Source organism: Electrona antarctica (genome assembly GCF_951216825.1).
Source record: "Electrona antarctica genome assembly, chromosome: 13".
Classification (NCBI taxonomy): domain Eukaryota; kingdom Metazoa; phylum Chordata; class Actinopteri; order Myctophiformes; family Myctophidae; genus Electrona; species Electrona antarctica.
This window is the reverse complement of record NC_136794.1, coordinates 50,065,303-50,077,401: the sequence shown is the minus strand read 5'-3', so window position 1 is coordinate 50,077,401 and position 12,099 is coordinate 50,065,303. Positions and strand designations below refer to the sequence as shown.

The 12,099-nt window shown below is 46.3% G+C and overlaps 1 protein-coding gene across 1 annotated transcript in view; it reads left to right on the top strand.

The window, feature by feature from the left end:
* wdfy3 (WD repeat and FYVE domain containing 3) overlaps positions 1-12,099 on the top strand; it is a 185,836-nt gene that overhangs the window by 151,125 nt on the left and 22,612 nt on the right. The window contains 10 exon segments of the mRNA XM_079517855.1: positions 275-443; positions 771-934; positions 2,164-2,312; positions 3,155-3,275; positions 6,377-6,462; positions 8,060-8,140; positions 8,448-8,502; positions 10,434-10,553; positions 11,236-11,353; positions 11,560-11,666. Of these exon segments, the coding sequence (XP_079373981.1) occupies positions 275-443; positions 771-934; positions 2,164-2,312; positions 3,155-3,275; positions 6,377-6,462; positions 8,060-8,140; positions 8,448-8,502; positions 10,434-10,553; positions 11,236-11,353; positions 11,560-11,666 (1,170 nt within the window).

The window sequence follows — 12,099 nt, the reverse complement described above, 5'->3', positions numbered from 1 at the left end:
TCTGGGGGTCCTTGACATGAAAAAGCACCACTGACTTTTTCAGAAAGCGCTTTCTGAAAACGGAGGAAATTTTACAGAATGGGCCTCAGGTCTCAATGGGTGAAACACAGGGTGAAAGTATAGGCAAAAACGGGCATTTATGCCAAATGCATTTTCCCAGTTAATTGCCTGATTGCTGGATCATTGGACCTCTGTGGACATCTACCGGAAAAACATTTGACTTGATGAGTGTTGTTCTGCATGTGGATGACGCCAGGCGTTCTTGTTGTTTCAGAAGCCGGTGCGGTACCGCCGGGCCATCAGCTACGACAGTAAGGACTACTACATGCGTCTGCTGTCTGGAAACCCCGGCATGTACCAGCACTCTGTGGAGACCAGCACCGAGGGGGAGACCACCCAGAGAGAACCCGAGCACGGGGAGGACACCATCGCCAGGGTCAAAGGTGAGGACGGTGGGGGGAGGGGCCGGGGGAGCCGGGCAGGGGGAACAACACTAGAATTAGCGCGGGAGGCATACAGTACCATTCTGGGGTTTATGATCCGGTCAGGACTCGGGAGCGGATGATAACCTACGTCATGCTGTAGTCTAGTTTGTATAGTCAACAAGCCGGAACCACCAAACCCGAATCAGAATTACCCAACATAATTCATAATTAACTCCTCTCTCTCTCTCTCTCTCTCTCCTTGAAGGCTCCTCTGAAGTGTGATAGTTTTAGTAAACTGTGGTGTCCTCTCTCTCTCTCTCTCTCTCTCTCTCTCCCCCCCTCCAGGCCTGGTGAAGGCTCCTCTGAAGCGGTCTCGCTCCACGGCTGACGGGGGGGACGAGGACAGCCAGGATCAGGTCCAGGACCTCCTGCTGGAGTCAGGAGGTCTGGAGGAGGAGCAGAAGACGGACAACACCTCCCTGCTGCGCCTCCTGGAGGAGGGAGAGAAGGTCCGAGACTCAGAGGCTCTATTCCAAACGGGCTCTATGCCCGAGGTGGCATCAGTGTTATTTAACGGGCTCTATGCCCGAGGTGGCATCAGTGTTATTTAACGGGCTCTATGCCCGAGGTGGCATCAGTGTTATTTAACGGGCTCTATGCCCGAGGTGGCGTCAGTGTTATTTAACGGGCTCTATGCCCGAGGTGGCATCAGTGTTATTATAACGGGCTCTATGCCCGAGGTGGCATCAGTGTTATTATAACGGGCTCTATGCCCGAGGTGGCATCAGTGTTATTTAACGGGCTCTATGCCCGAGGTGGCATCAGTGTTATTATAACGGGCTCTATGCCCGAGGTGGCATCAGTGTTATTATAACGGGCTCTATGCCCGAGGTGGCATCAGTGTTATTATAACGGGCTCTATGCCCGAGGTGGCATCAGTGTTATTTAACGGGCTCTATGCCCGAGGTGGCATCAGTGTTATTTAACGGGCTCTATGCCCGTGGTGGCGTCAGTGTTATTTAACGGGCTCTATGCCCGAGGTGGCATCAGTGTTATTATAACGGGCTCTATGCCCGAGGTGGCATCAGTGTTATTATAACGGGCTCTATGCCCGAGGTGGCATCAGTGTTATTATAACGGGCTCTATGCCCGAGGTGGCATCAGTGTTATTATAACGGGCTCTATGCCCGAGGTGGCATCAGTGTTATTTTTGGCAGCAAATTTCTGTTTTAGTTTCTGTCATAGTCTCTTGAATAGTTTTCACTTAGTTTTTGTCACCTGGAATGTTTTAGTGTTAGTCTAGTTTCAGTCGACTAAATGTCATAAGATTTTAGTCAACTAAATCTACAGTTGATTTAGTCTAACAAAATGTATTTTGGCGGGCCTTGATGCCGTCGTAATGACTGATTTTACACTTGCTGAAAATAGCCGATCTACAAGTTCACAACGCGTCGCAGCGCAACCAAGTGTAAAATTACGTATACTGGATCTCTTGTCCACTAGTCCCTTCCTAGCATTTCAGTCTAGTTTTTATTTGTTGACGAAATTGTCAGTATTTTTAGTCATAGTTTTAAACAACACTGTATGGAATATTCATCTGGTTTCCAAGCTACTATGGATGTGGATGAGTAATGTCATTGTCTCTCTGTCTGTGTGTGTGCGTGCATGCAACTGTGCGTGCGTGTGTGTGTGTGTGTGTGTGTGTGCGTGCGTGTGTGTGTGTGTGTGTGTGCAACAGATCCAGCACATGTACCGCTGTGCGCGGGTCCAGGGTCTGGACACCAGCGAGGGTCTGCTGCTGTTTGGGAAGGAACACTTCTACGTGATCGACGGATACACCATGACCGTCTCCAGGGAGATCAGAGACATCGACACGCTGTCCGCTAAGTACGCCCTACAGTACAGTACAGTACAGTACAGTACAGTACAGTACAGTACAGCCACGCTGTCCGCTAAGTACGCCGTACAGTACAGTACAGTACAGTACAGTACAGTACAGTACAGTACAGTACAGTACAGTACAGTACAGTACAGTACAGCACCGCACCGCACCGTACCGTACAGTACAGCACAGCCACGCTGTCCGCAAAGTACGCAGTAGATTAGAGTAGAGTATGTTTGCACCGGGGGGGTGCGGGGGGTGCGGGGGGGTGCAACGTAATAGTAAACCCATTTAGACCTGAGTGACGATTCTACAAAATGTCTTCTAAATCGTGACCGTTTTCGGATGTGTCAGTGGCTCTCAGGAATTTTCATGTCAAGGACCCCCAAAAATATATGTATTTGGCCTCCGACCCCCATCTGAAAATATGTTGTTTCAGGGACCCCTCCTCCCAGAAGCAAAGATTTGAGTTAAAAACATTCACTCTGAAGGAATATATATTCAAAGATTTGAGTTAAAAACATTCACTCTGAAGGAATATATATTCAAAGATTTGAGTTAAAAACATTCACTCTGAAGGAATATATATTCAAAGATTTCACCACGTTTTCAAGATTTTTCAAAAATAGCAGACCTACAGTACAAGCTGCACTCGGTGGCGCGCTATGAGCTTGTAGATCTACGAGCTTGTAGATCTGCTATTTGTCAATAGCTAAAGTATAACATAATGCTTACAACACCAGAAGGGGTTCCCGCCCAGAATGGGTTAATTGAACAAATCATTCAATCAAGCATAACAAATAATTGATAATTTCATAAAATAAAATAAAAACTCTTTTGTGTGCAGCTTGTATGAAGCCATCATCCCTAGAGGAGCCAGACAGGGTCAGAACCAGCTGAAGAGAACCTGCAGCATCTTCGCCTACGAAGACATCAAGGAGGTCCACAAGAGACGTTACCTACTGCAGGTACACACACACACACACACACACACACACACACACACACACACCTATGAAGACATCAAGGAGGTTCACAAAAGACGTTACCTACTGCAGGTACACACACACACACACACACACACACACACACACACACACAACACACACACACCTATGAAGACATCAAGGAGGTTCACAAAAGACGCTACCTGCTGCAGGTACACACACGCACACACACACACACAACACAACACACACACACACACACACACACACACCTATGAAGACATCAAGGAGGTTCACAAAAGACGCTCCCTGCTGCAGGTACACACACGCGCACACACACACACACACACACAGACACACAGACACACACCACAGACTACGTGGCTCGGTAGGTGGAGTGATTGTTTGGCTGTTCTTGGCTTAACAGTAACAATATCTGATCCCTGTTCTGTATTAATGTAAATCTAGATGTGAACACAACAGATCTGATCCCTGTTCTGTATTAATGTAAATCTAGATGTGAACACAACAGATCTGATCCCTGTTCTGTATTCATGTAAATCTAGATGTGAACACAACAGATCTGATCCCTGTTCTGTATTAATGTAAATCTAGATGTGAACACAACAGATCTGATCCCTGTTCTGTATTAATGTAAATCTAGATGTGAACACAACAGATCTGATCCCTGTTCTGTATTAATGTAAATCTAGATGTGAACACAACAGATCTGATCCCTGTTCTGTATTCATGTAAATCTAGATGTGAACACAACAGATCTGATCCCTGTTCTGTATTAATGTAAATCTAGATGTGAACACAACAGATCTGATCCCTGTTCTGTATTCATGTAAATCTAGATGTGAACACAACAGATCTGCTCCCCGTTCCCACGTAGGACAGCACATGTTCATCTAAACGTAGTCGATAAAGTTCTGCAGGGCTGGACAAAAAGAAAAAACGTCAAAAGTCTCCTTTGACAGTGTGGGCTTATGGGGGAAAACATCACACTGGTGTGAAGTGAGCGGCGCTCTTATCATCATACATCATCACTTTTCTGTCCTCACTTTGTGTCCTCCATTCCGTGGTGCTCAGCCAATCAAATCATCTCTATGGGGTGCTCAGCCAATCAAATCATCTCTATGCGGTGCTCAGCCAAGCAAATCATTTCTATGGGGTGCTCAGCCAATCAAATCATCTCTATGGGGTGCTCAGCCAATCAAATCATCGCTATGGGGTGCTCAGCCAATCAAATCATCGCTATGGAGTGCTCAGCCAATCAAAAATCATTGCTATGGGGTGCTCACTGCTCAGCCAATCAAATCATCGCTATGGGGTACACACAAACACACAAAGCTGGGCATAGGAGTGGCTAGAGCCCGAAAAAATAAATAAAATAAAAAGTCGTCATTGGCAGGGAATGAGTTTAATATGCTGACATTCCCTCAGTGCTGTTTAGCGCCCTCTAGGGGCAGGTCAATGTTTTTTGTTTCCTGTTTAGGGGTTTCTGTTCATAAAATTCTGATCTGATCTTTTTGCAGCCCATGTCTGGGGAGGTGTTCTCAATATATTAATGTCTGTTTGCAGCCCATGGAGGTGTTCTCAATATGTTAATGTCTGTTTGCAGCCCATGGAGGTGTTCTCAATATGTTAATGTCTGTTTGCAGCCCATGTCTGGGGAGGTGTTCTCAATATGTTAATGTCTGTTTGCAGCCCATGTCTGGGGAGGTGTTCTCAATATGTTAATGTCTGTTTGCAGCCCATGTCTGGGGAGGTGTTCTCAATATGTTAATGTCTGTTTGCAGCCCATGTCTGGGGAGGTGTTCTCAATATGTTAATGTCTGTTTGCAGCCCATGTCTGGGGAGGTGTTCTCAATATGTTAATGTCTTTTTGCAGCCCATGTCTGGGGAGGTGTTCTCAATATGTTAATGTCTGTTTGCAGCCCATGTCTGGGGAGGTGTTCTCAATATGTTATTGTCTGTTTGCAGCCCATGGAGGTGTTCTCAATATGTTAATGTCTGTTTGCAGCCCATGGAGGTGTTCTCAATATGTTATTGTCTGTTTGCAGCCCATGGAGGTGTTCTCAATATGTTAATGTCTGTTTGCAGCCCATGGAGGTGTTCTCAATATGTTAATGTCTGTTTGCAGCCCATGGAGGTGTTCTCAATATGTTAATGTCTGTTTGCAGCCCATGGAGGTGTTCTCAATATGTTATTGTCTGTTTGCAGCCCATGGAGGTGTTCTCAATATGTTAATGTCTGTTTGCAGCCCATGGAGGTGTTCTCAATATGTTAATGTCTGTTTGCAGCCCATGGAGGTGTTCTCAATATGTTAATGTCTGTTTGCAGCCCATGGAGGTGTTCTCAATATGTTAATGTCTGTTTGCAGCCCATGGAGGTGGAGGTGTTCTCAATATGTTAATGTCTGTTTGCAGCCCGTGGAGGTGTTCTCAATATGTTAATGTCTGTTTGCAGCCCGTGGCTGTGGAGGTGTTCTCTGACTCAATATGTTAATGTCTGTTTGCAGCCCGTGGCTGTGGAGGTGTTCTCTGACTCAATATGTTAATGTCTGTTTGCAGCCCATGGCTGTGGAGGTGTTCTCTGACTCAATATGTTAATGTCTGTTTGCAGCCCATGGCTGTGGAGGTGTTCTCTGACTCAATATGTTAATGTCTGTTTGCAGTCCATGGCTGTGGACTGTGGAGGTGTTCTCTGACTCAATATGTTAATGTCTGTTTGCAGCCCATGGCTGTGGACTGTGGAGGTGTTCTCTGACTCAATATGTTAATGTCTGTTTGCAGCCCATGGCTGTGGACTGTGGAGGTGTTCTCTGACTCAATATGTTATGTCTGTTTGCAGCCCATGGCTGTGGAGGTGTTCTCTGACTCAATATGTTAATGTCTGTTTGCAGCCCGTGGAGGTGTTCTCAATATGTTATGTCTGTTTGCAGCCCATGGCTGTGGAGGTGTTCTCTGACTCAATATGTTAATGTCTGTTTGCAGCCCATGGAGGTGTTCTCAATATGTTAATGTCTGTTTGCAGCCCATGGAGGTGTTCTCAATATGTTAATGTCTGTTTGCAGCCCATGGAGGTGTTCTCAATATGTTAATGTCTGTTTGCAGCCCATGGCGGTGGAGGTGTTCTCCGCGGACGGAAGGAACTACCTGCTGGCCTTCCAGAAAGGAGTCCGCAACAAAGTCTACCAGAGGTGCACTTTTAATATTATACTGCATTTATATGATCATGATTCACTGCAGGGCCTGTCCACAGTACACCAAGACTCACTGCAGGGCCTGTCCACAGTACACCAAGACTCACTGCAGGGCCTGTCCACAGGGCCTGTCCACAGGGCCTGTCCACAGGGCCTGTCCACAGGGCCTGTCCACTGCAGGGCCTGTCCACAGGGCCTGTCCACAGGGCCTGTGGACAGTACACCAAGACTCATCTGTCAGTGTGAATGTTTGATATGTTGTCTATACCTTATTTCCCGCTCAAACGTGTCACAGTAAGGATATTTCCTAGGGTAGGACAAGGAAGCTCACAGAAGGAAGGGACATGGTCACGTGACTAACAATTGAGACCTTTGTCATATAATCGGTTCAGGAATATAAAAGAAGACATATCACAGGTTGTTTTCTTATCACTTGCTTTTCGATGTGCACAGTCAGTACATCGTTTTATTGGTAAATGGTAAATGGTAAATGGTGCATTTATATAGCGCCTTTATCCAAGGCGCTTTACATAGATTGTGCATTACATTCACCCATTCACACACACATTCATACACCGATTGCGGCGGAAGCCATGCAAGGTACCAACCAGCACATCGGGAGCAATTTGGGGTTCAGTGTCTTGCCCAAGGACACTTCGACATGGAGGAGGAGCCGGGATTCGAACCGCCGACCCATGGATCATTGGACGACCTGCTCTACCTCTTGAGCCACAGTCGCCCCAGGTTGGGCATCTAAGCTAACCTGACTCCGCCAGATGGGGCAGCAGAGAGTACACTGGGTTCCCCTCCTGCTCCCATCTGGGAACTCTCAGGCAGACTTGATGCCCGGCCAAACAAAACGGCCTGGCCAATCAGCAGCAGCTATCCCGCCTCTAGCTGCTGCTGATTGGCCAGGCCGTTTTGTGGCCGGGCATCAAGTCTGCCTGAGAGTTCCCAGATGGGAGCAGGAGGGGGGACTCTCTGCTGCCCCATCTGGCGGAGTCAGGTTACATCTAAGCAGCGGTCTGCCTGCCAGACACGGTGGGAACGGTGGAAAGTCTCGCTATACTTGGTACGTTCAGAAACGTACTTTGTGCTCTTTAGATACTTCTATAAAATGACACGGTGTACACATCGCAAAGCAACACAGCAGACAATAATGAGTCCTATGCCTTCTGTTATTTATTTCCAGAAGCGATTACTTTACAAAAGGTCTCAGTCATTAAGAAATAGTGTTTGTTCATGAGCTGGCCACTGAGCTCTCATTGACACCAGTGCATTCCACCGAACTCCGGGTGTAGTTTGGCTCCCATGAAAGCGTCATGGCGCAGCCCGGTCACGTGACCATGTCCCTTCCTTCTGTAAGCTTCCTATTAGGGTAGGATAGGTCCTAAATAAAATGTCGGCACTCTGGCTCTCAGCGCGTGTGGCCACGTTCTTGTTCTTTTCAAGATTTCCACTCCAGTTTATTCTCCTGTGGACCCGACACACCGCTACAAGTACGTTGGTGTGTTCAAGCATCCTGGTGCACAGTAAGGGTATTATTTACCACGTTGAGTTGGTGTTAATGGTGCTGAATGTTCCTCTGCTGCAGGTTCCTGGCGGTGGTTCCCTCGCTGGCCGACAGCTCCGAGTCCGTCTCAGGACAGAGACCCAACACCAGCGTGGAGCAAGGGTAACGCTTCCCTTATTCTGCAACAATGTTATTGTTTTTATAGCTAATGTTCATTTAGTTTTAGTCATAGTCTTTTGAATAAAATGTTAAATTAGTTAGGCAGTCTCGTGCCAATGTCAATCCGTGCTATTTGACCGTGTTTGGGTGGGACCGGGTTGAGGGAGGAGGACCACAACACGCATTAGAAATAAGGATATAATTGTACTTGTTGTACCGTACATGTAATCCTGAGTATGATCTTATGATGTTTGTAATTGCCAAACCAAATCAAATGAATGGACGACCTCTCCTCTACCGTGTGTTCCAGGTCTGGGCTGCTCAGCACGCTGGTGGGAGAGAAGTCAGTCACTCAGAGATGGGAGGTACGTAGGCAGCTGGTGGAGAACTACTTTACTTTTTGTTTTCTTTTTTTTATTTTTTATATATACTTTATTGACAATTATTCAGGGTTTACAATGTATGCATTCACATGAAAATGACATACAGTTCAAAAGTATCACAATGTCAATAAGTGCCATGGTGGTTTTAGTTTGTTTTGTCTCGAGTCCAGAGCTCTCTGTCTTTTCAGTTCAGTTATTATTTGTTTAACCCATTTTGAGATCAGATTCTTTAATGTCTTCTACATCCTGACAGTTTTCTGAAAAAGCTATGTTTCTATGTCAGTCGTTCTTTGATTTTTCAAAAATAGCAGACCTACAAGCTCGTAGCGCGCCACTCGGTGGCGCGCTATGAGCTTGTAGATCTGCTATTTTTCAATAGCTAAAGCATAACATAATGCTAACACCAAAAGGGGTTCCCGCCCAGAATGGGTTAAAGACCACCTCTCCAGAGATGGCCTCCTGGTGAATCACCATGATGGCACATCTTGTTTTCCACAGTTTGTTCACCACTGTGTAAACTACAGTCCAGTAAAATTCACTTTTTCCTCAAAGACGCCATACATAGCAGTGTTGTAATTTACATTAATTTTAAAACCAATTTGTGGCATTTTCCTCCACACAAAACTAGACCTCTGGCAGTCTACCAGCAGGTGCTCAATTGTTTCATCCACATCACAATTAATGATTGGGCATTTAAGCAGCTCCATTTGACCACTACCACTCTCAGCATAGTTATGGCATTAGGTGGATCCTGTCATCACTTGTTTGTTATGCCCATTGAGACCTGAGACCAGATTCTACAAATAGTTTCTATATCAGTGGTGGAGTCAGGGACTCCCAAGATTATATGTATTTGGCCGCCGACCCCCATCTGAAAATATGTTGTCCAGGGACCCCGCCAGAAGCAAAGATAAGAGGTAAAAACGTTTGCCGTGAAATAATGTATTTTCAAAGATAGAAGAAAGAAACGTTTTCACGATTATTATTATTTTTTCAAAAATTGCAGCTGTGCTTGTAGATCTGATAGTTTTCAACAGCTACAGTATGGATGGTTGTATGGTGGTAAATGGTTTAAAAGCTAAGGTGAAGCAGATGCGTGCCGGGGTCTTAACCCTTGGGCTGCCACTCCCCCAAAAAGCCCTTTTGTGACATATATTCATATTTTTAAATCATCATTTTAATGCCTAAAGAAAAATCCGCGATTTACACACTATATCTCATTCTGACGGGGCAAGACTATAGTATTGGGACAATCAGACCTGATGGTGGCGGTAACGTCACCATTGTGCCGATTCTGACCAAAAGGAGCGAGTGAACGATGACCACATCCGGTTAGGATCAAAATATCCGGCAGTAGCTTTGCTAGTGTGCCACAATGAAAGATGTCCGGAATGCTAAGCTATCATCGTCTTTTTCATAACTAAGTCAAATTAAGCTCTAATCAAGCCCAAAACATCGCATTTTACGCAGCGATGCATGCGCAATCATGCGCGTGCGTGATCGACCATGCACGCGCGGATTTCGGCCGGTTTTAGGAACATTACATCGGACGTTAGCCAAATTAGCCAAAAAATGCTAAATTTTGCTACATTAAGGTCCCGATTAGGCTCCCGATTGACAGGCCGTCAATTCCGTCAACGGTAGGTCTGGATTTATTGATTAAATCCGTCAATTCCGTCAACGGGAGTCTAAGGGTTTGCAAGTCTCCCCCAAACCATTGACGTATGGATCTTGCTCTGTCTTGTTCCTCCCTCCCTCCTTCCCTCCCTCCCTCCCTCCCTCCCTCCCTTCCTCCCTCCCTCCCTCCCTCCCTTCCTCCCTCCCTTCCTCCCTCCCTCCCTCCCTCCCTCCCTCCCTCCCTCCCTCCCTCCCTCCCTCCTTCCCTCCCTCCCTCCCTCCCTCCCGCCCGCCAGCGAGGGGAGATCAGTAACTTCCAGTACCTGATGCATCTGAACACGCTGGCCGGTCGCTCCTACAACGACCTCATGCAGTACCCTGTCTTCCCCTGGATCCTGGCCGACTATGATGCTGAGGTAGGCTATCTGTCCAGCCAGGGGTAGAAATAGCACTCAAATGTCGTGATCTTTTCCCCCTACCCTAAAACATGATCATCGGGTATTATTATTATTATATAAGGATTTTTTTCAAAATAGTGTACAGTATTTGTTAAAGGACCACTTCACCACTTTTCAACTTCTCTTCTTATAATTGGTCCTAACTAATGTTAAAATACTACAATTTTTTCATACTCAGTCTGTGTCTCATAGGAAGGCTGTGGGCAGTTCAGAAACCCGTCCACCAGTGACATCATCGATGGTGAATCCAAGCTAATAGAAACGGCAGGCTTTCTTTTCCTGAAAAGTTGCAATGCAAAAGTTGAAGCCATCGTTCTCACGATAATAAAAATCTAAATATATTTTAAAACAAATCATGTTAAAAGAAAATCTGCCTAATGATGTCACTGGTGGACGGATGTCCGAACTGCCCAAAGCCCTCCTATGAGACACAGACTGAGTAGGAAACAAATGTGTCGCATTGTGACGCATTGTGAGCTTGTAGATCGGCTATTTTCAAAATGTTAAAAAAAGTAGTCGACGGACATTTTTTCAACATAGTTTTTACTCGCTGGAATTAACATCCGGTCGGAAACGGCTCTGATGAATGAATGGCGTCGTGGTTGGCGTTCATGTTGACGTGTGTCTCTCTGACCAACAGGAGCTGGACCTGAACAGTCCCAGGACCTTCCGTAACCTGGCCAAGCCCATGGGAGCACAGACAGACGACAGACTGACCCAGTACAAGAAGAGGTACAAGGACTGGGAGGACCCCACCGGTAAGAACACCACCCGCATCGCATGCTAACCCCATTTGGACCTGAGATCAGATTCTTAAAAATGTCTTCTAAATCCTGACAGATTTTTGAAGGTCTTGAAGGATAATGGGTTAAAAAAGAAACCCAGTACGACCCCACACGCATGGAGCGTGTGATGTCCTGTACCATCATAACACTGATGATTGTGTTGTATAATTGTATATCAGGTGAGACTCCAGCGTACCACTACGGAACCCACTACTCCTCGGCCATGATCGTAGCCTCCTACCTGGTCCGCATGGAGCCCTTCACTCAGATCTTCCTCAGACTACAGGTATGATCGTAGCCTCCTACCTGGTATCTACAGGTATGATCGTAGCCTCCTACCTGGTATCTACAGGTATGATCGTAGCCTCCTACCTGGTATCTACAGGTATGATCGTAGCCTCCTACCTGGTATCTACAGGTATGATCGTAGCCTCCTACCTGGTAGCTACAGGTATGATCGTAGCCTCCTACCTGGTATCTACAGGTATGATCGTAACCTCAGGTAGGACTTCACATTCCAGTCCTCTAGACTCGTCCAGATGGATTCTAGACTAGGAGCACTTTGACTTGACCCACTTTTAATCTAAATTGTATATAGCGGGCACGACAAATAAAAACAACTTTATTAGGGGGACAAATTAGGGGGCTGGTTGCCTAGAGACGAGGCAGCCAATACGGCAGCCAATGAGAATGATAGCTTGCCAGTACGGGCAATACGG